The 23567-nt window shown below is 37.2% G+C and overlaps 1 protein-coding gene across 1 annotated transcript; it reads right to left on the reverse strand.

The window, feature by feature from the left end:
* Positions 1 to 2218: 2218 nt before the first annotated feature.
* LOC114460868 (trichohyalin-like) lies at positions 2219 to 8442 on the reverse strand. Its single transcript, XM_028442743.1, has 3 exons — positions 6999 to 8442; positions 5316 to 5406; positions 2219 to 3820 (listed from the first exon to the last, which is right to left on the reverse strand). Exons 1-3 carry the CDS (start codon positions 8283 to 8285, stop codon positions 2343 to 2345), a joined length of 2856 nt encoding a protein of 951 aa, XP_028298544.1. The 5' UTR covers positions 8286 to 8442; the 3' UTR covers positions 2219 to 2342.
* Between the last annotated feature and the right edge of the window lie 15125 nt (positions 8443 to 23567).

The raw sequence follows: 23567 nt of genomic DNA on the forward strand, positions 1-23567 counted from the left end.
CTACAGTTGTTATATCATGCTTTAAAGCTGCAATATGTAGAATCATGAGACGCTCCACACTCCCCCCTCCCCTCCTGAAAAACTCACCAGACTTCTTGTGAACTCTTGCATGCACACACACACAACTGTGGAACTCTTTGTGACTGTTTTCTCCATAGAGACTAGTAACAAATGTAGAGACTTTATCTTGTGTTATTGGAGAGTTTTCTGATGTTTTAGAGACATAAAAGCATGTATTACTCACTGCTGTGAGGACAGTAAGAGGCTCAGAGCCACAGCTGATCCTCACACACAAGCAGCTGATCAGAGCAGACACACTCCACACTGCAGATGAAATGTGTCTGTTCTCTGTCTCCACCTTAGATAATGTTTCTCTTAGTTTTACAAGCTATTTATCTCGTTTGTTATCACTCTCTCTCTGACTCAGGGCAGACTGTGCACAGACTGAAAGCAGATCAAGTGCAGTCCGCCACACACACAGAGTCAGAGGAACTTCTGTGACTCTGTTCCTCATGAACATGTTTGTGCCTTTATTCTGTTGCTTCTCCACCTCAGTCTTCATCTTTCCTCTTGATTTGACAAAAGTCACGTTAGAGATTTCTGCTGGAATATAAAGCCATGGGACTTTCTCTACTCTCAGATCAAGAACACACATTGACTTTTGATGAGCAGCTCGAGCAGCCAATAGTAATGCTTAAAACAGCTCATAAGATTGCTGTGTTGGTAGAAAGAACTCTGATTGGCTGACATCCATTCTGTATTGATAAACTTCATTTTCAGAGCCTGGAGACTGACTTTTAAGCTTATTCATGACTGCTTTGAAACAAATCCCATCATGTCTTGCATTCTTGACTGGCACCATTTAGCATGCTATAATAGAAAAACTGCCATAACTCTCATATACAATGTTCAAACAGCCTCAGATTTGATACACATGATGACTGCCCAGCCCTAAATAAGAATCAATGTGAAAATGACCCATCATGCTTTGCGTTCTCGACTGGCTCTTTTTAGCACGCCATAATAGAAAAACCGCTATAACTCTCATATACAGCTTTCAAACAGCCTCATATTTGATACACATGATAACTGTCCAGCTCTAAACAAGAATGAATGTGAAAATTACCCATCATGCCTTGCGTTCTCAGATGGCGCCACTTCTAGTGGTGTCTGACGCTAACAGCTCTAGCTGAAAGACGATATGTCATCTTGACCTCAAAATATTTTTGGATGAACCTAGACAGATAGGAGCAGGTTGCTGATGAAGAAGAAACAGGGTTTGATCAGTGGGAGGGGCCTAGGATGTCACTGGAAAATCCTTTGCCATTTCCTCGCCATCACATTATAAATGCTGTATCTATGAATGCTATTGCTAGGTTATTGCTAATGTTTGCCTAATACTAACTGCTTGGTAAATGCTATTGCTTGGTAAATGCTAATACTAGGTTAATGCAATTGCGAGGTTAATACTCATGTTTGCTTTATGCTAAATCTAGGTAAAAAGGTAAGCTAGGTTAAAGCTAATACTTGGTTAATGCTATTTCTAGGCTATTGCCAGGTTATTGCTAATGCTAGGCCAATGGTATTGTTCCCCCAATGTTAATGTTAAGTTAATGTTTATTTGTATTTACTTTCACCGTACGTGGTTCTTATTCTAATAAATTAAAGTACAGTATTAAGCGTATAGACTTCAAATGTTGGAGGAGATTGGCTTTTTGTGAAGTGATCAACATAATGCTTTGCTGAGCAGATGCTGAATCATCCGAGAAATGACATGAATTGAATTATCGGAGATGTTTCTCAGCACCTGATGTCAAACACTAGATTTATTTTTCATTGCAATTTTTTTTTTTATTTAAAAAAAAAAAAAAGGAAATTTCTTTATTTTCAAATTAATGAAACAATTTCAGTAAATTAGGTTTTACAAAATTCCATCTTCTGCTATGAATTCCAGAAATGTTATTCCTGCTAAAGTGTGTGAGGCAGCGCTGCTTGCTTTGTGTGTGCTGTGCAGTCATGTGGGAGTGGTGTCCCACTACATTTGGCAGAACTGTGAAGAAATAAATGTCACAAAAACTCAAAGGTTATTTTTTTATTCTTTTTTTGAAACATCATGCTGTGGGTTTGAGGGCCACATTGCTGCACTCTCTTTTGGATTGTCCATTGATTGTTCCAGCAGAAGTCCCCATTGTGGCGTTCGTCGCCATAAAGACCTCACCTATTCTGTCTTCTGCTTTTTAGAGCTCAGATTCTCCTCATTTTCCCTCTGCAGATGCTCCATCTGTCCTTTGTTTTTCACCTCCAACTTCTCTTTGAGCTTTAGCTGCTCTTTTACCTCTTTTTTAAGCATCCCATCTTCTATGTCTCCTTCTTTGGCTCCAGTTTGTCCAGTTTTCATTGTTCAGACGGTCTAACTTCTTCTTCAGGTAGTTTGTTTCCAACCGATAATGCTTGTTTTTACGCCAACAATCCTTGTTTTCCCTCTGCAGATCTTTGATCTTTGCTTTGAGTTGCTGCTCCACCTGGGTCAGTTCACTTGACTGGCAGAAGTTTGTTTTCTTCAGATTCTGTAACTTATCTTTCAGGTCATAGTTTTCCTTCCGATACTCCTCATTTTCCTTCTGAATCTCCTCGTTGCGCTGCTCACCCTCCTTTTTACTCTGAATATCCATCTCTAAATACTTCTGATAATCCTCACTTTCCCTCTGCAGACACTCAAACTCTGCTTTGTATTTCTGCTCCTGCTCCACTTGGAGCTTAAGCTGCTTTTCAAGCTCCTGCTCGTTTTTAAGCATGTCCTCTTTTATCTTCTTCTGCTGGTCCAGCTGGTGCTCTACATTCTTCAGGTAGGCGTTTGCCTCCTGATACTCCTCGTTTTCAGTCTGCAAACGCTCGATTTCTGCTTTGTATTTTTGCTCCAGCTCCACCTTGAGCTTTAGCTGCTTTTCAAGCTCCTGCTCTTTTTTAAGCATCTCCTCTTCCATCATCTTCTGCTGAGCTAGCAGGTGGTCTACCTCCATCAGGTAGGCGTTTGCCTCCTGAAACCTCTCATTTTCGCTCTGCAGACGCTCAATCTCCACTTTGTGTTTCTGCTTCATCTCCTTCATTTCTTTATTCATTATCTCACTATTGGCAGTCACACTCTCTATACCGTTGTGTAGCTGATATTTGAGGGCATCGTATTTGGCTTTTACCTGCTCGTGATGTTTTTTTTCTTTTGTAAGCTTTTCTAATCTTTCAAACTCATTCCTTGACATCTGCAGGCGGCTTACTTCATTGTCCTTTTCGAGCATTTGCTGCCCAACTTGATTCAGTTCACTTGCTAGGAAGACATTGTGACACTTCAGATAGTCTAATTGCTTCCTCAGGTTGGTGTTTTCCTCATCTAAATTTTTGTTTTCCATTTGATTGTCCTCGTTTACCTGCTGCAGACGCTCAATCTCTACTTTGTATTTTTGCTCCATGGCTGTCATCCTTGTGATCCACTCACTTTCCTCTGGCCCCACTTTGTCTGATGGCATCTCAGAAGGTGAAGCAGTGGAGATTCTATTCCCCTCATTATTCATCAGCTGCATGTTAAAAGAGCCATTCTCCTCCTGAGGTCTCACAGCTTCACCCGCCATAATGACTCCGCTCATAGCCTCGTTGGAAGTTACAGTGTTTTCCTGATAGTGAAACATCTGAAAGGTTTGTGTCACTAGTTGTTGTGGTGATTGATCTTGGTTAATGGCGTGTTGCAACCTAGTTGTTCTCTTTGTGCTAAAGTGTTCTACAGCTGACTGATATCTGCGGTTGACTTTGATCTGCGGATGACTGTGATCTGCTAATAGTGAGCTTTAAAGTTAGATGGAGAGTTATTTTTCCAAGGGGGGTGGAGCTCACTGGAAAAAGAACTCTCGAGCTCTATGGAGAGTTCCATAAACAACTTGCTGCCTTTGACACCTAAACACCTTTGTGAACAAATCATCATAACTTCCAAAATATTCAATGCAAAGAGAATTTTCTGAAAGGTATTAGATTTTTTTCTAGTTTCTGGTTTTTATTCATGCTAATTCTGTTCATGCTGGGATTTTTTTTGTGGTTATACTGTTACGGATTTTACACTGGTTCTATTGTTTGGATGAGATTAATTTGAACTTTTTTCAGATTTTGCGCATTTCCAAATGTAATAGAGACTCAGCTAGAGAGGAGAAAGCTCAGACTGCTGATAGAAAAACCATGTTACAGAATCAACATTTAGTTTTAATTCCTTAATTTTTGCGGTTGTGTCAACCTCTTCAGTGACAGGGGTGCTAAAGCTCTGCAAACTGTGGTTTTGTTCCTGTGTTTCCATCACCTGATTTGACTGGTTGCTTGGTAAGAAGTACTCGTCAAAGCAATTCCCTTGCTGATGTATTTTAATCCTTCATATTTTTTTTAATTTATTCCTCAGATGTGAGGTAAGTTGCTCCACCCATTTCATGTGGACGAGCATGTAGTCAAGCTGAAATCACCTGGGTTAGGTGAACAGGTTTAAAACCTGCTCCCGAGTACAGCTGCTTTGTGACTGACGTAGAATGTTTGGTTAGGTGAAGCCGGCTAACGAAGAGATATCCCGAATATACTTATCCAGCTTTGCAATACTGGACCTTGAAGTCAAATGATCTTAACAAAGCTGCTGAATTTATTGATAATACAATATGTTTAATTTTGTTTTGAATCCATTAGTTTTTACAGGTCCTATATTGTGCTATTTTTCACCCATCTCAATTTGTTCTTAGAACCCCAATAACATAGTATTTGAGGTTTTTTTCCCAAACTCGCCAGTTTTCCAGAGTTCTAGCCCTCTAAAAAGTGAGCAGTTGTAAAAATGGGCGGTTTTGGAGCTTACTTATGCATATTCATGAGTAGGCGTATCTGTAGACGTGGACTTCATGCCTCGCTCTTGCGAGGCACAACAGTGATCACCAAAGCAATTTTCTTTTTGCTACTTACACTGTTGTTTTTGTTTTCACCCAAAAAACTGCAGGTTACAGTAAAACATGGCTATAAAAGTGGCTATTGTGATTGTTAGTCCGTCTTAGCGCTTCAGGCTGTGTGTTTATCACAGCAGCAGCGGAGATCTGCTGCTTCAAACACCGGAGTGTTAAGCTGATAAGTCACTTTCTTCTCCTCCTTATGTCTATTAACTCCAAGAATAGTGCATTTAAGGTGATAATCATTTGTTTTGTCCAACTGCTCCTTCGCATTGTGTCACAGATCAAGTCAAAGGCAATACAAGGCGATATAACGGATACTAAAAATGGAATAGCTCAGCACATTGAAAAATTGCATGCTTGGGCGTGGGTTGTAGGGGTTGTCGCTTGTACTGTACTTGCGGCTGCAGTTGGATATACATGCATTTGGTACATACACCAGCAGCAGGCACTTCGTGGAGGGGGCGGTTCACACTTCAGTGCCGTCAATAAAGTCATCAGAAAAGGGCAGAGCAGCAGCTCAGAGAGCACTATTATTGAGGATTTCTCAGAGATGCAGGAAAAAAGCCCAATAATAATTTTGGGGGTGTTTTTGATAAGGAATTAACATTGTAACAAGGTTAAAAGCTAAAAGAAAAACTGATTTAGCGTGATATAGGCCCTTTAAAGTCCAGCAGAATAACTGAGGACAGTGCAACTTTGATATTTTTTTTTGTATATATAACTGAGGGGAAGATAAATAGTGGTCTATTATTGACAGATGTAAGTCATCATTTGCTTGTTTTCAATGCTTGAAATGAGCTACCAGCTTGTTTTTTCAAGAGAACAATGCAGATTCCTTTTTAGGGAGAGTGAAAACACCAGAAGCAATTGCAGCTTTTAAAACAATTTTTGTGTTTGTTTTTAATCATTCCATTGATTATTTTTGCTCTACATTCCTCTGTTTTTTTCTTCTCGACTAATATTTGATAGTAGTCTTATTAATCCCTTATAATTTAAATTAGTTATTTTATATTTACTTTCACCATACTTGGTTCTTATCTTAATAAATGAAAGTATTAAGCGTATAAACTCTAAGTGTCGGAGGAGACTGGCTTTTTGTGAAGTGATCAACATAGTGCTTTGCTGAGCAGATGCTGAATCATCTGAGAAATGATGTGGATTGAATTATTGGAGGCATGTCTCAGCACCTGATGTAAAACACTAGATTTATTTATTTATTTATTTATTTATTTATTTTCTAAATAAAAATGTATTTAAAGATTTATTTATTTTCTATTTAATGAAACAATTCCAGTGAATGAGATTTTACAAAACTCCATCTTCTGCTAAGAATTCCATAAATATTGTTCCTGCTAAAGTGTGTGAGGTAGCGCTGCTTGCTTTGTGTGTTCTGTGCAGTCATGTGGGGGTGGTGTCCCACTACATTTGGCAGAACTGTAAAGAAATAAAATCTGGTCTTGTCAGAAAAACTCAAAGGTTGTTTTTTTTATTCTTTTATTGAAACATCATGCTGCAGGTTTGTGAGCCACATTGCTGCACTATCTTCTTGATTGTCAATTGAAGGTTATGATCCACTTGGGTACTCTCAATGGAGCATGCAGGAAAATGATCAGTTAGCAACAAGAAAGAGAGATGAACATGCACAAACTTAGAAGTTGAATAGAGGATGTGGAGTAACAGAACAACAGGAAAAAAAATCCTCTTAAACCCCAAGAATGGTAGACATATCTGTCCATCCTCAAAGGTGCGTTCACATTGAACGCTTCAGCCGGTGACAGCAGCGAGAGGGCAGATCACTCCTCCTCTGGCTGTAGAGAGAGTGTGCAATTGCGGGCGTTCCAGCAGAAGTCCCCATCGTGGCGTTCGTTGCCATAAAGACCTCACCATTTTCGTCTTCTGCTTTCTAGAGCTCAGATTCTCCTCGTTTTTCCTCTACAAATGCCCATCTCACCTTTGTTTTTCACTTCCAACTTCTCTTTGAGCTTTAGCTGCTCTTCTAGCTCCTGCTATTTTTCAAGCATCTCATCTTCAATGTCTTGCTTTTTTGCTCAAGTTTGTCCAGTTTTCATTGTTCAGATGATCTAATTGCTTCTTCAGGTCGTTTATTTCACACCAATGACGCTTGTTTTCCCCCTCCAGATGCTGTATCTCTGCTTTGAGTTGCTGCTCCACCCGGTCCATTCTATTGAACTTGTGGAACTCTTTTTTCTTTAGATGTAACTTATTTTTCAGGTCATAGTTTTCCTTCTGATACTTCTCATTTTCTTTCTGAATCTCCTCATTGTGCCGTTCACCCTCTTTTTTAATCTGATTATACATCTCAATATTCTTCTGATAATCCTCACTTTCCCTCTGCAGACGCCCTATCTCTGCTTTGTATTTCTGCTCCTGCTCCACTTGGAGTTTAAGCTGCTTTTCCTGCTCCTGCTCTTTTTTAAGCATTTCTTCTTCCATCATCTTCTGCTGGTCCAGCTGGTGCTCTACATTCTTCAGGTAGGCGTTTGCCTCCTGATACTCCTGGTTTTCTCTCTGCAGAAGCTCAATCTCTGCTTTGTATTTTTGCTCCAGCTCCACCTTGAGCTTTAGCTGGTTTTCAAGCTCCTGCTCTTTTTTAGGCAAATCCTCTTCCATAATAATCTGCTGGGCCATCTCGTGGTGTACCTTCTTCAGGTCGGCGTTTGTCTCCTCAAAATTCTCATTTTCCCTCTGCAGATGCTCAATCTCCGCTTTGTTTTTCTGCTCCAACTCTTCCATTGTCTGATTCGTCCTCTCATTCCTGGCAATAATCCTAATTTTACAGAAACGTAGCGTTTTTTTGAGGACACTGGCCCTGGCCTTTTCCTGCTGCTGATGTTCTACGTCTTTTGCAAGCTTTTGACATTTTTCAATTTCACTCGTTGACATCTGCAGGCGGTTGAATTCTTTGCTCTGTTGGAGCATTTGCTGCCTAACTTGTTTCACATGACTTGCTAGGAAGACATTGTGACCCTTCAGATAGTCTAATTGCTTCCTCAGGTTGGTGTTTTCCTCATCACAGTTTTTGTTTGCCATTTGATTGTCCTCGTTTACCTGCTGCAGACGCTCAATCTCTACTTTGTATTTCTGCTCCATGGCTGTCATCCTTGTGATCCACTCACTTTCCTCTGGCCCCACTTTGTCTGATGGCATCTCAGAAGGTGAAGCAGTGGAGATTCCATTCCCCTCATTATTCATCAGCTGAATGTTAAAAGAGCCATTCTCCTCCTGAGGTCTCATTGCCTCACCCACCATAATGACTCCGCTCATAGCCTCGTTGGAGGTGACAGTGTTTTCCTGATGGTGAAACATCTGAAAGGTTTGTGTCACTAGTTGTTGTGGTTATTGATCTTGGTTAATGGCGTGTTGCAACCTAGTTGTTCTCTTTGTGCTAAAGTGTTCTACAGCTGACTGATATCTGCGGTTGACTTTGATCTGCAGATGACTGTGATCTGCTAATAGTGAGCTTAAAAGTTAGATGGAGAGTTCTTTTTCAAAGGGGGCGGAGCTCACTGGAAAAAGAACTCTCGAGCTCTATGGAGAGTTCCATAAACAACTTGCTGCCTTTGACACCTAAACACCTTTGTGAACAAATCGTCATAACTTCCAAAATATTCAATGCACAGTCACAATTTTCTCAAAGGTATTAGATATTTTTGTCTAGTTTCTGGTTTTTATTCATGCTAATTCTGTTCATGCTGGGATTTTTTTGTGAATTTACAGTTAATACGGATTGTATCCTGGTTCTGCTGTGTGTACGAGATTAATTTGAACTTTTTTCAGATTTTGCGCATTTCCAAGGGTAATAGAAACTCAGCTAGAGAGAGGAGAAAGCTCAGACTGCAGAGAGAAAAAAACATGTTACAGAATCAACAATGTCCACCTTATGATGTATGATGTATTTTAGTCTATATTTTTAACAATGTATTCCTCAGATCTGAGGTAAGTTGCTCCAACTATTTCATGTGAATGAGCATGTAGTCAGGCTAAAATCACCTGGGTTAGGTGAACAGGTTTAAAACCTGCTTCCGAGTACAGCTGCTTGGTTTGGGTAGGTGAAGCCGGCTAAAGAAGAGATATCCCGAATATACTTATCCATCTTTGTAATTATGGCCCTTGAAGTCAAATGTTCATAACAAAGCTGCTGAATTTATTGATTATACAATATGTTTAATTTTGTTTTGAATCCATTGGTTTTTAAAGGTCCTATATCATGCTATTTTTCACCCATCTCCATTTGTTCTAAGAACCCCAATAACACAATATTTTAGGTTTATTTTCCCAAACTCACCAGTTTTCCAGAGTTCTAGCCCTCGAAAAAGTGACTTTTTGAGCAGTTGTAAAAATGGGCAGTTTTGGAGCTTACTTATGCATATTCATGAGTAGGCGTTTCTGTTGACGTGCACTTCATGCCTCGCTCTTGCGAGGCACAACAGTGATCACCAAAGCAATTTTCTTTTTGCTATTTACACACCGTTGTTTTTGTTTTCACCCAAAAAACTGCAGGTTACAGTAAAGCACATGGCTATATAAGCGGCTGTTGTGATTGTTAGTCCGTCTTAACGCTTCAGGCTGTGTGTTTATCACATCAGCAGCGGAGATCAGCTGCTTCAAACACCGGAGTGTTAAGCTGATAAGTCACTTTCTTCTCCTCCTTATGTCTATTAACTACAAGAATAGTGCATTTAAGGTGATAATCATTTGTTTTGTCCAACCGCTCCTTCGCATTGTGTCACAGATCAAGTCAAAGGCAATACAAGGCAATATAACAGATACTAAAAATGGAATGGCTCAGCACATTGAAAAATTGCTTGCTTGGGCGTAGGTTGTAGGGGGTGTCGCTTGTTCTGTACTTGCGGCTGCAGTTGGATATACATCATTTTGTACATACACCAGCAGCAGGCACTTGCTGGAGGGGGCGGTTCACACTTCAGTGATGTCAATAAGGTCTGACCTCTCGTTTATCAGAAAAGGGCAGAGCAGCAGCTCAGAGAGCACTATTATTGAGGATTTCTCAGAGATGCAGGAAAAAACCCCAATAAAATTTCACTTTCCCATTCATTTTCCCATCCACTTTTGAGAAAATTCAACTTTCAACCCTCCAACTTTGAAGTTCCACTGTTCAGCCATTTTTTAACCGATTTAAACCATTCAACTTCTAAAATGTTCACAAATCTGTTGTCTTTTAACTTCTATCTTCACATTTTCTCTGTCTTTAACTGTTTTTGACCTATGAAGCTTCAAGCACATCCACCAACTCTTCACATTCCTGAAATTAGAGTGTAGCAGCCCTTATTTTAATCCTAAAAAATCTGCAAACAAATTGTCACAACTTCCAAAATATTGAACACAAAGACCTAATTTTCTCAAAAGTAGTAGAAATGTGTGTTGAGCCACTCACAATACCACATTTTTTGCCATAAATTCAGCAGTTTTTGATTTATTAAGCCTGAAGTGGACATAATCCTACAAATCTACAGGCTTGTTTGCATTGGAGAACCGTCAGGTCACTGCTTAAAATCCATGGTCTTTCTCTCGTCCTCCTGGCCTCATCTTTTGTCCTAAAAACATACAATTGAACTCATTTGTAGCCTAAAGCCTTGTGATTCTCACAAACTGCTCAATTTTTCTGTAAATTATACAGTTTTCCAGTTGTGATGTGTTTTACACAGGTTCCCCCTGGCTGTAACAGGCTAGTTTCTGCCTCGTCATCCTGCACACACATTCTCCCCACAGGTGCATGTGATTAGTGCTGTTACCATGGTAACTAGGTAACTGACAGCCCTGATGATGAGTCCACCTTTCTGTGTGATTTACATGTTCTCCCAGTGCCTTTTTATCAAACTTGTATCTTCCAGCCCATTATTTAACCTTTCACCTATGACTTAATCTTTTAAATCCACCTTTCTGTGTGATTTACATGTTCTCCCAGGGCTTTTCTCCCCTTATTGGAACTTTTAACCCCTTCAGCCATTTTGTAACTGATTCAAATGAACCTTTAACATGTTCAGCTACTACCTCCAACCCATTACAACTTTTTTCAACCTTTCCAACACATTTTAACACATTTCAACAATTTCAACTTTTTCAACTTTTTCAACTTTTTACTACTTAATACTGTATAAACTGGACTTCTAACTGGTTTGACTGGTTTTTCCTTTCCTACTGGGATTTTAACACATAATACTGTATAAACTGGACTTCTAACTGGTTTTCCTTTCATACTGGGATTTTTAAACTTCTTTCAACCTTTTTCCAACTTTTTTCTACTTTTTCAACCCCTTTTTTTAACTTTTTCAGTCCATTTTCACTTTTTGCAACCCATTTCAACTTCATTAACCCATTTCAACTTTTTTTTTTTTCTACTTTTCCAACCCATTTCTATTTTTTCAAACAAATTGCTAATTCTTGGTTAGTGCAAATGTTAGAGGAATGCTAACACTAGACTAATGCAATCGCAAAGGCTGCAATTTTTTTTAATTATTATTATTTTCATGTCCTGTTAATTTCAGACAGTGTTTAAAAAGTACAGTCAAATGTTTCCATGTTTCATGAAACGTGAAGTTAGTTCGATATGTTTAAGAGGTAAAGCCACAGATTTGTTTGCTTTACTGTCGTAATCTGTGCTTTAAAAATTACATTTTATATTTATTTAAAGTTTAAATAAATCTGAAATTGTTTATTATGAAACAGATTGATTTATTGCTTGTGTTCATTAAAAAACACATGACAAGAGGCCCTTGAACAAATAACGGCATATTAAATCGCAGTCGCAATATTGAGGAAAAAAATTTGATTATTTTCCAAAATCAATCATTGAGTTTGTAGTGTATAGTGCAAAGTTTGCCATTTTGAAGACAGCCCATGACCGATATGAATACAGACACCCTCCCTTCAACCTATTTCTAGGTCACATGTAGTGTTGTGGTGGTCAAGACCAGTCTTGGTCTCGAGACCAAATTTTAAAGGTCTTGGTCTTGTCTCGGACTCTCAAGCATCTTGACTCAGTCCTGTCTCGGACTCGGGATTTTCCGTCAAGACCGTTCGAGACCAGCACTAATTCCTGCTATTTTTAAACTTTTTAATAATGTGATAATAACACGGAGAAGAACGGAATAAAACAATCCTTTATTCATTATTTAATCCACCCCGTATAATGACCACAACCTTCCTTAATGTGACTGAGTGACGGGTGTGACACACTCATACGTGTGTGTGGCTACGGTGTCAGTTTGGACCGCGGAGCGCAAGGAAGACATGAACTAATCACCGGTAAAAATCCCAGTTAAAAATCACCAGTAATAAATATTATCTCCCTGGTAAAGACAGTAGCTCTAACAACTGGTAAAATGATAAACTGATGATATTACAGCCTGTGAAGGCTGGATAGGGGACGCACTTACTCTGCTTCTGGGTCTTAGTGCCAGCCGAGCGGTGAAGCCTGTTCCGTTTAACGTGTTTACTGAGGTCCGTGAGTGTTTAATAAGTCCATGTGTGTCCGTGTGAAAGTCTGCATGTTTATGTCTCTGTCCATCCACTCTTTTCATTATATCCATGTCTTTTAAGGCTTTATTACATAATGTCGGCTGTCGTCCGGGCCGCCGCCATCTTGGTTTATGTCGTCACCAGCGTGTCATCGCAGCAGAGTTGCACTAGCACAGAATGAGCCAAATAACTGTAAAGAGGTCTTATATTAGTCTATTTTCTTTTTAAAGTGGTGTTTTTTTTGTGTCTTTAGACTCCAATTACATTTATGTATATAATATGTTCCCCACAATATAAACAGGTTCACAATATAATTATTTTTATAGTTTCTGTTTCCACTGTATCCAGAATAATATTAATTCTCAACAAGAACTATTGATTGATTTGTCACATGACTGTTCCAGGGTTTGAGTTTGTTTTATTTAGTTTCACATCTACCTGTAGCTCTTTGTTTTTTAGACTGATGACAACTTGTTTGTAGTTTTATTTCAGAAAGTTTCACTTTTACAGTTACAGTTGGAAACCTTTGTTAATTTAATATCCTAGTTACATTACAGCAACCAAATTAAACTATATCAACAAAGTGAATTAATAAAAATAACCTGTGTAAAGGCTTTTTCAAACTAAAAAATTATCTTGTGAAATCTGTGACCTGTTGACCTGAACAACTCAAAGAATCAGAATCAAGAATCATTTTTTCTTGGCAGAAATACTTTAAAACACTTGCTGTACATTCAGCTGACATAAAAATATTGTTTTCAAATATGTAGAATAATTGTGAATTTATCAGGAGCAGTAGTAGTTTCAATATTTTAGTTAATTTTTTGCAGGCACCTTTTTTGTCCGTCAAATGTATTTAAAATAAACTAAAATTAAAGAGAGAATGTTATTTAACTGTTGAACCTTGCCATAATTTTATTTATTTGTAGATTTTTTTAAATTGGAAAAAAAAAATGTTCATGGTCTTGGTTTTGGTCTTGGTCTTGACTCGGTCTCGGCTCCCGAAAGTCTTGGTCTTGTCTTGGTCTCGGTGCATTCTGGTCTCGGGCAAGTCTTGGTCTCGGATAGTGTGGTCTTGAACACAACACTACGGATTTTTTTTGAATAATTACTGTTGAATTTGACTCTGTTATTTATTTATTTTAAATAGGTTTCCTACTGTTGGATAATAAGCAGTATAGGTTGTTGTTGTTTATTTAATTTTTTCCAAAAGTACAACATTAATTAATGTTTGCGTCAAAAAAAAAAAAAAAAAAACAGGAGTATGGATCACTATTAAATCAATGAAATTCAAGAACCATATTATCAAATGTACTTGTAGTGTTAGTAAAAAAAAATATATACTAAGACTTTGCGAGCATTAGATATTGATACATTTTACAAAACAACTTTTCAATGTGATATTTTTGATCATTGTTCTGATTATTTACATGAGCAAAGGTATAGTGATGTCATACAAGTTATAAGAAATTATACCACTTTGTTTCACATATTTAAAAAAAAAAAAAAAGACCAGTATTGATAGTATGAACACTTTATTCTATTCAATTACTATTAACATAGAACAACAAAAACATGTTAACAGTTGACCACAAAAGACTATAGGGCTCATATATGAGCTGTACACAATGACCTCACATCCTGGAGTGAAACAAAGGTCCTCTGGCTGTTCAGTTAAATCAATAAGGTGAGACCCCTTGATCAGCTGTTTCAGTAACCAGTGACACGAACTGGACGTTGCTGGGAGATGGAAGTGGCATCAGCTCATCTGCCATTTGGAACACCAAGTCCAAGTTTATATCACCATTCTCCCACTGTGATTTTTCTCCTGGGCTTGGAAATTTGGTGGATTCCTCCGATCCAGGCTGGATCAAACAATGTGTTGCCTGATAAAAACCAGTAAGAGAGAACGACTGAGAAGAATCATCAAGGTGGTATACTGGCATCTCTTCACATGCTTGAAAAACGTGGGGAGGCAGAGCTGCACTGTGATCCACACTCGTCATGTTTTTTAGAGGGACTGGGGATGCACAGCCTTTACCACCTGCAAGAAACTTCTCATTTTTGTGTGGAAGCCGATGAGTCTTCTGGTGGGCCACAGTCTTGAGCCTGTTTTTGACTGTGTTCCTTGTCAGCTGGTGAGCGAGTTCAGGGTATCCCCTTTTGAAGTTGGGGTTGTAGAAGTGTCTACATCCCATTTTAATACCATTGCCATGAACATTCTTGAAGCGGTACAGGTTGAGCTGGCGGTGGAAGGATTTGAAGGTGTCTGGGAGACCACACCCTTGGGACAGGACCTCTTTCTCAAAGAGGCACTGGTTGATGATGACTTCCTCACCTCTGCTGTCCCAGAAGATAGAATCGTTGGCTGGGTCGTTCACCAGACTCCACAGTTTGGCTGGGAACATTTTTTTATCAATGCCGTCTAGGAGAGACTGTTGAGGAGGAGGGTATGAGTCCATATTCCTTACACTGTTTCTGGAGAACATTCTGTAAAGATAATGGCTTCAGGAAAGTTGTGTAGTTTTGGAGAGTTTGTTTATCTGTGCTGTAGAATGACTAGAGATGAAAGAATGAAGCAGCTCAACTGAAAACTTCAAAGCAGCATCTGTAAAACTGTCAACAAATGGTTACCAAGGCGACTGATGAATGTGTTCTATGCACTTTTAAATGTAACTTAAAAGGAATTGGGGGTCGTGTGTGTGTGTGTGTGTGTGTGTGTGTGTGTGTGTGTGTGTGTGTGTGTGTGTGTGTGCGTGCGTGCGTGCGTGCGTGCGTGCGTGCGTGCGTGCGTGTGTGAGTGCATTTATAACAAAAATAGTAAATCAAAACAAAAAACTAAACATTTATACAAAAAGTACACAAAACGACAACAGAAATGCACAAAAATATACAAAAAGGCTCCAATGACTCCAAAAAAAATATTACAGAAAAATACACCAAATGACAACAAAAATATGAAAATGACTCAAAATACACAAAACTTAATATTTGTACAAAAATACACAAAATGACTCCAGAATCACACTACAATGGCAACAAAAAACAAGAATTATACAAAAAAACACAAAAAGACAACAGAAAGATGCAAAAATACACTTATTGACTCCAATAAACATTACAGAAAAATACACCAAACAAAAAATATATAAATGAGTAAAAAAGAAAAAGTACAGATACAACAACAAACACATTTATCTTGCACATGTCCCATAGAAATAAACCAGGGAAATCGCACACACTATTTTACTTTGCACCCGCACATAAACCCCTTAATAACACTACAGAGTACAGAGTATGTTCACCTCTTTGTACATCCAACCTTCAAACACATACTCAGTACCTCGGCAGTGACTCCACCGTTGGTCCCCTGTTCTCCAGGTACCAGGGTTGGGGCCAATTGTAATTGTAATTGCTTAATTGATGATTAATTACAAATATGGCATAATTGTAATTGTAGTTTTAAAAATCTGTTGCCATGTCGTAATCATAAGTCATTTTTTAATTGAGTTTAGATACTTGACTTTGTAATTGTAATTGTCATAAAAATTCTATGAAAATTGTCAATTATAATTTAACACATGGATCCATGTTAGAGTTCTATGTTCAGTTCTACACATATGTAGTTAACAGTTATTAAATCATGTTTCATTTCAAGCTTTCTCACATTTGTTTGAAAGATACAAAAATACACTTATTGACTCCAATAAACATTACAGAAAAATATATCCAACCTTCAAACACGTACTCATTTCAGATCACTTCTTGGTATCTTTTGAATTAAAAATATCGGCCTGCTTAAATTCTGAGAGAAGAGTACGCTATAGTAGTTCACTGTCTGAGAAAACTGTAACTAGATTTAAAGATTTATATATATATTTTTTTTTTTTTTTTTCCTTCCCTGCAGTCTGTGCCTTTTCCTCGCCCTCCGCTCTCTTTTCTGTTTCAGGTGTCTTGATGCTGGAGATAACGGTTCCTGATCGATGGCTCATGGCACAACTAATCTGGGACACTTTGGGCTGATCAATGTTTCGCTGCTCAACTAGTCTGGAACACTTGGATGGACTCATCAATGTTTCGCTGCTCAACTAGTCTGGAACACTTGGATGGACTATCCTTTTATCCTATTCTGTTTGTCCCTCTGTTCACTAACCCCAACCAGTCGAAGCGGATGGCTGCCACCTCTGAACCTGGTTCCGCTGGAGATTTCTTCCTATAAAAAAGAGGGAGTTTTTTCTTCCCACTGTCGCTAAATGCTTGTTCATGTGGATCTTGTTGGGTTCTTTCTTCTTTTTATTATGGACTTTATATTTTGTATGGGGTACCAAGTGTAAAATTGTAGTATAAAAGTTTTAGCTAACACATTTTCATTATTTATCTCACTTTTCTCATATTTAGCACATTTTCCTACATTTAACACAACATTTAACCACATATATAGAGGTAAAAAATAGCATTAAATCTGAATATATAAATCTATATCTAAATGGTAGATGTTATATCTAAATGTTAAATCTATATCTAAATTTAAATTCTAAATCTAAATGTTATAAGTTATATCTAAATGGTCAATCTAAGTCTAAATGTTAAAACTTATATATAAATGTTAAATCTAAATGTTCAATGTTAAATCTAAATGTCAAATCTAAATCTAAATGTTAAATGTTGAATCTAAATGTGGAACTTAAATGTTTCGTACATATGCTAATTGACCCCGCCCCTTGTAACCTCAACCAATACACAAGCAGAGAGACACAAAACAGTGCCTTATCTATTCAGCTACCATAACCGCATGTAACACTGAGATCTCAGCGTTTCAAATCAAACTACGGCATTAAAATACATTTTAATAACTGTGTTGTACTGTGGTGTTGCGGGAGTGTAACGTGAAGGGCAGCACGTCCACCTGTCAAGACCGCGCGCCCAATCTCTGCTTCATCCAGGCAAGCATCGGTGAAGAGGTGGGTGGGAGCGGTTTTGTGTGTCTCTGCTTGTGCATTGGTTGAGGTTACAATAGGCGGGATCAATTAGCAATTGTGCGAAACATTTAAGTTCCACATTTAAATTTATATTTAGATTTAACATTTAGATTTAACATTTAACATTTCGATATGATATATAACATTTAGATTGAGATTTAAACATTTAGATTTAACATTTAACATTTCGATATGATATATAACATTTAGATTTAGATTTAAACATTTAGATTTAACATTTAACATTTAGATTTAGATTTAACATTTAGATTTAAATTTTAGATTTTACATTTAGATTTAACATTTAACATTTAACATTTACATTTTACATTTAGATTTTGGATTTAACATTTATTTATAAAATTTAACATATAGACTTAGATTTAACATTTAGATAAGACATATAACAATTAGATTTAGATTTAAAATTTAGATATAGATTTAACATATTGATGTGACATATACCATTTATATTTAGATTTATATATTTAGATTTAATGCTTTTTTTAATCTCTATATATGTGGTTAAATGTTGTGTTAAATGTAGGAAAATGTGCTAAATATGAGAAAAGTGAGATAAATAATAAAAATGTGTTAGCTAAAACTTTTATACTACATTTTTACACTTGGAACCCAATCATTTTGTTCAGCGCTTTGAGATGACTTTCTTGTATTTTGTGCTTTATAAATAAAGTTGAATTGAATTGGATCATAATTGACAACTCTATTTAAGCTCCTCCCACTATATGAATACATACTTCCAACAGGCTTTGTAGTAGTTATATTTAAAGCTGATGTTTTTTTTTAAATGTGGGATTAAATAACACTGAATGATAATCAATGAAAGGAAGACTTTACATGTGAATATATTGGTTTAAATACATAATAGTGATGTGGCAGTCCAAATTCTAACAACATATTTCATTTAAAAGCTAGTAATACTTAATCAGAGGTGAAAATAACTGATTACAAAGTACTCACATTATTGTAATTGAAATGTAATTTTTTTATGACAGCTATGCATTTTAAACTATTGAAATGAAATAAATACCTCAGATCTCTCTCTACTTTTTTGCCATTATATTTAATTTTGACAAAAGAGTTTCACATCCAATTATACAATAACACACAAGTAAATGAAAGTCAATTTAAACATATTAGTAACACGGTCAAATTACAAATGATTAATATTATTAGAGGAAGGTATTGCAAAAAAAAAACCCAATATAAATATAAAATTAACAAACCAAACATTAATTGAACTGAAATAGCTGCAGTTTGAAGACATTAGTGCACACATTAGTCACTTTGCCACAAAACAATACTACAATACTAAAATTGCAGTAATGAACACACATCAACTTAAACAATTGAAGTTCTCAGAGGTATTGCACAAATAAACTATTAACCAAAAATAGTGTGATTTTCTGGTAGTGCTTTATAAAGCAGCATTAACCAACACAAGCTAATAAAGCACCATCCATCCATCCTTCAGTCCATCCTTATTCATTTATTCTCCTGGTTTTCCTGCAGGTGAAGTCATCTATGACATCGTCACATTTCCTCAGTGCATCTGAAGGGGAAAAAAATAAATAATTTGAACCCAATGGCTAATCTAATTTAAATATTGATAAAAGCTGTGCACAAATTTAAGATGTAGCACTGTCAGGTTCTGTTTTGTTTGTGTTTAGCACTTTTGTTCTGAGTCTTTGTTTATTCTGTGTTTTAGTTTAACTCTTGTCTGTGTTTCAGGTATTCCTGCTTGTGGCTCCACCCCCAGTGATGTCTGTGTGCTTGGTCGGTGACTGATTAGCTCCCTCATGTTTCCACCCAGGTGTGGCTCATTCCCAATCAAGATTCCCTCACTATTTAGCTGAGTGCTTGGACACAGTATGACTGTGGGATCATTGTAATGTTGACCCTCCTCGTGTTCTGCTGCGTTTGTTCCCTGGTTTTCCTTGTGCCTTGTTGGATTTAGTTTTTTTGTGATTAAACATGGAGTCTTTTGAACTTTACACCTGCCTGCTGCTTAATTCTGCCTCTGCTTTTGGGTCCACACCCACACCATACCATGACAAGAACACAACATTCATCTACTTTTATTTTGCTATTTATGAAATAGATTGATGCAGAATACTAATAAAATAAATGGTTATCTACAGAATATAGTTTTAATAAAAGTAAAATGAGGGATATGAATTATCCAACATTCAACAGTTGGACAGTCTAAGTTTCCTCTAGACTCGTGTTCATTTAAACATTCTAAAATGTATCAAAAGAGCTGGTGTGAAAGTCTTCATTAAAATAGGAATATTAATAATGTTCCTAATATTTTATCCATCTATAATATGTTTATCTATCTATAGGTCAAGTAATTTATGATGTAGATATCACAATTAAAATAAATTAGGCCTCGGGGCTATCTCTATTAAGATAATCCTAATTGTATGAAACACAAACTGTGATGTCAATATTGACATTTGCATAAAAATACATAGTTATCTTAAAATGAAGTGAAACTACAATGAAATAAATTGATAGTTTTGTGAGGCTAGTACTTTATCTGTTTTTGTTTAGCGCTAACTGCGAGCAGTGCTAACATACCTTAGCATGGTCGCTCTGCTAGCTTGTTGTCCATGATAGTCAAGCATTGGTTTAACTTTGGCTTTTCCACGTTTTTCGATAAATGTTTAGCTGCAGCCGCTAAAAACCACGCTCCGTACAAACCACGCCCTATCGATCTCCCTGAGTCAATACCTGGACATGAACCTTTCCACTAACCTCAACGCTACCACCTCCATTTCATGGCTAAATTCAAGGTTACATTAAAAAATTTCTTCACCGGCCACCGCCGCACATGTGGGTGTTTTTTAAAAGCTCAGTGCATTGAAAAATTGCTTGTAGGGGCGTCGCTTACTGTAAACCCGGATAAGTTCAGAACACTTAAATCGTTTGAGGAAACCGATTCTCTTCAAATGGTTTGAGTTATTGACCCAAAACAAAAAACTAAATGATTTAGAGTGAACTCAAAAGTAAAAATGTCACAACTTACTATATTGAGTCATAGCCAGGTAATGTGTTTAAGTATTCAATATTTCAAAACTAATTTGTTTAAGTATGATTAACTTAAATCATTACGGGAAGTACTAATAGAAAACTCAATTGTTTAAGTAGTGCCAATATTATAAAACTCACTTGTTTGCGTAGTGCAACTATAAAGCTCATATGTTTAATAAAAGTTAACTTAACATGTCAAGGCAAACACTCAATACTTCTAGTACTATCAATAAAAAAAAGTATTTTTATTCTTAGTACAGTCACCAATTACCACAAAAGGTATTTTGAAAACCTTTTTATTCATAACAAAAACAATAATTTAGTTTTCCTGTGAACAGTCCTACAATTTGCACACATCGTGTTTCTAAAAAACATTCCTTTCACAAACACTACATTTTAGTAGTTCAAAGCCACTTCTAAACATTAATTGTGGTCTCGATGCAGTCTCTTTAAAACACATTTGACTTCCAAGAAAACATTTTCTTTCTAAAATTCCTTTTTAACACATAAAACTGTATAACAGTAGTAACAGAGAACTTTTGTGCGACACACTGGGTAAGAGGTTGTAACAGTAAACACTCACAATAATTTTAACATGTTTACCCATATGAAAAATCTAAATAAAAACCTATGGAAAAAGGAATGTTCCCATCCGCCAAAAACAAAAGACAAAAAAAATAAAAAATAAAATACAATAATGACTTTCTGATTTTGAGTGAACATTCAATGCGTCTATGCTTACATAGCAAGCTGATTTTTCAGCCTTTGCAGTTTGGAGGAGGATCGTTTCTTCCCAGATTCAGCATAATCTGCTGAATGAAGAGGAATGTGCTCTTCAGGCACTTTGGGTACTCCAAGTGTAGTGCATAAGTCAGTCCAAACAGGAGACCCATTGCCAAAGGAAGACTGCAGATGGGACCCATTACCATATTGCCCTCCAGAAGGATCCCCACTTGGGAGGGGTTCAATTCTTGCTCTGGACTTCCGTCTTCACCATTGAAGATGATTCCTATGGGGATTTCAAGGTCACCATCCGCAGCATTCTACAGAGGGGAAAAGAAGAGTCAGTGAGTGAACCTGTTGGTGGAGAGTAACACAAGTACAAAAGGTCAAATTATTGTATTTATAGAAATATATTATTTTTTAATTTGAGTACAAGTTATATTTCCAAATTAAAAAACTAAGACACATTTTGGGAATTTGTATGGTTTATAGTCATTATACAACTGTACAATGAAGTTTGTCCTCTGTATTTGACCAATCCATCAATGCTGCTGGGGCAACACGTCAGAGAGGGCCTAATATATATTAGGCCTCCTAATATATATTAGGAGGCCTAATATATATTATAATATTTTCTCACATTTAACTGCATGTTTTGATGAAATTTTCAGTACTTCCTATGTTTGTTTTGCACAATTATTTTGCCCAATTTCTGGAATATCCAAATTTAGCTCCATTCCTCTGCTTAATCTAATGTTTTCATATTTTTTTCACATTTCATTTCAGGCATTAAAAAAAAATAATTACAAATAACTACTTATAATTAAATATCTACAAAATATAGTGAACATCTAATCAAATTTAGATGACGACACACCGCTGTGTCGTCACGTCCGAGGCACTGGTGGGCAACGCAAATGTATTAAATAGATAATAATAGTTCTATGGCGGGTGAAAACATCGTTCACAAACAGAGCATTGCTTCTGTGAAAAGATAGGCGCTGTAAGAGATCTGTGATTCAAATAAACAGCTCTTCAAGCTCGGAAAAATCAGCTGTTTACCCACCAGTCACCAAAACATCTGCTGAAAATCACGTTATACAATACAAGGGAATTCGTAACCTCACAATGTAGCTGCCTGCGGGCACCGTGTGGATCCCGCTGGTTACCGGTCTATGCCAGGGTCATTAATAGCAGAGCTCACCGCCACAGTGGGGCCTTTCGCGGCTGCAGATCGGAGCTAGCGTTAGCTACAACGTGGACTCGCCCGAGTTTAGAGCGGCCTCTAGTAAACGCTAACGGCGCTGATCCGCTGTCTTAAATCGAAATGAGTGACGTTCATGTCTGAAACTTGCCTTTGCCGTCGTGTACTCCTCATGCTAACAGTAGCAGCATGCTAACCTGCGTGGTGCGGAGAATCATTGCCAGTCGGAGACTGACAGAGACAAGCCACTGTGTACCGTATAAAATAAGAACCAACAAAAATGAAGAGAAAAAATGTGCTGAAAAGCATTTTCAGTAGATTCAATTAACATGCGAATTTGCGTAATTATGTAACATAAAAACATTTTTGCTTAAAGTTGAAATAAAAAGATTTAACTCACCAGTTTGTGTGGATATTTGCTGTCTATCGACTGTAAACTGGGATAAAAAATGTCCGAGCCCAGGAAAACCATCAAAATGGACTGTTTCTTCAACTGTTCTGACAAACAAGACCAGACGTGTCCTCGGTTCCAGTCCCGGGCAAAATTATGGGAGGGGCTATAAAAACTTAAAAATAGCGAAAGTGCTTTAAACTTAAAACAATCAGTAATAATATGATTTACTTTTATTATTTGAGTGTTGCCTATAAAACTTAATCTCCTATACAAATTTGCACTCAAACTATACTTTTGAATAAACTTAAAATTGAAAGGACCATGTTAAACTTATTTATTCAAGTGCATCACATGCAAAACAATAAAGGTTAAGTGCATTCAACTTATACCAATGAGTTCTGTCTGCCACAGTTATATGATTTTAGTTTTACGAAGAAAATGAATCACCATAAGTGATAGTAGCTAAACCATTTGAGTGCAATTAACTTTTGGGTTTACAGTATACTGTACCTGTGGCTGCAGTTGTGTATTATTGCATTTTTCCTCCTCTTCTTCACGTTTTTTTCTTCCCTGGGCACCAGATAATTAGTTTGGTTTTATAGGCATGATGACACCACTTGCTGCAGCAACAGGGACGGCGCTACACCGAGGCTAGGGGGCACTATAGCCCCGTCAGGAATATGTGTAGCCCCAGTTAAGCTCCTTGTGTGTGTGCGATAGGGGATGGAAGGGCGGAAGAGTCTTTTTCATGC

The sequence above is a fragment of the Gouania willdenowi genome, unplaced genomic scaffold (genome assembly GCF_900634775.1).
Source record: "Gouania willdenowi unplaced genomic scaffold, fGouWil2.1 scaffold_82_arrow_ctg1, whole genome shotgun sequence".
NCBI classification, from domain to species: domain Eukaryota; kingdom Metazoa; phylum Chordata; class Actinopteri; order Blenniiformes; family Gobiesocidae; genus Gouania; species Gouania willdenowi.

Bases quoted from the DNA above. Each gene is read 5' to 3' on its own strand.
- LOC114460868 (XM_028442743.1), bottom strand. From the start codon at position 8,285: ATGTTTCACCATCAGGAAAACACTGTCACCTCCAACGAGGCTATGAGC. The intron at 5,407-6,998 runs GCAAGACATTGA...CCCTCCACGAAG, and splicing joins GGACAAACTTGAGCAAAAAA to TGCCTGCTGCTGGTGTATGT. The intron at 3,821-5,315 runs GCATGCAATTTT...CACTATTAGCAG, and splicing joins CCCCTACAACCCACGCCCAA to ATCACAGTCATCCGCAGATC.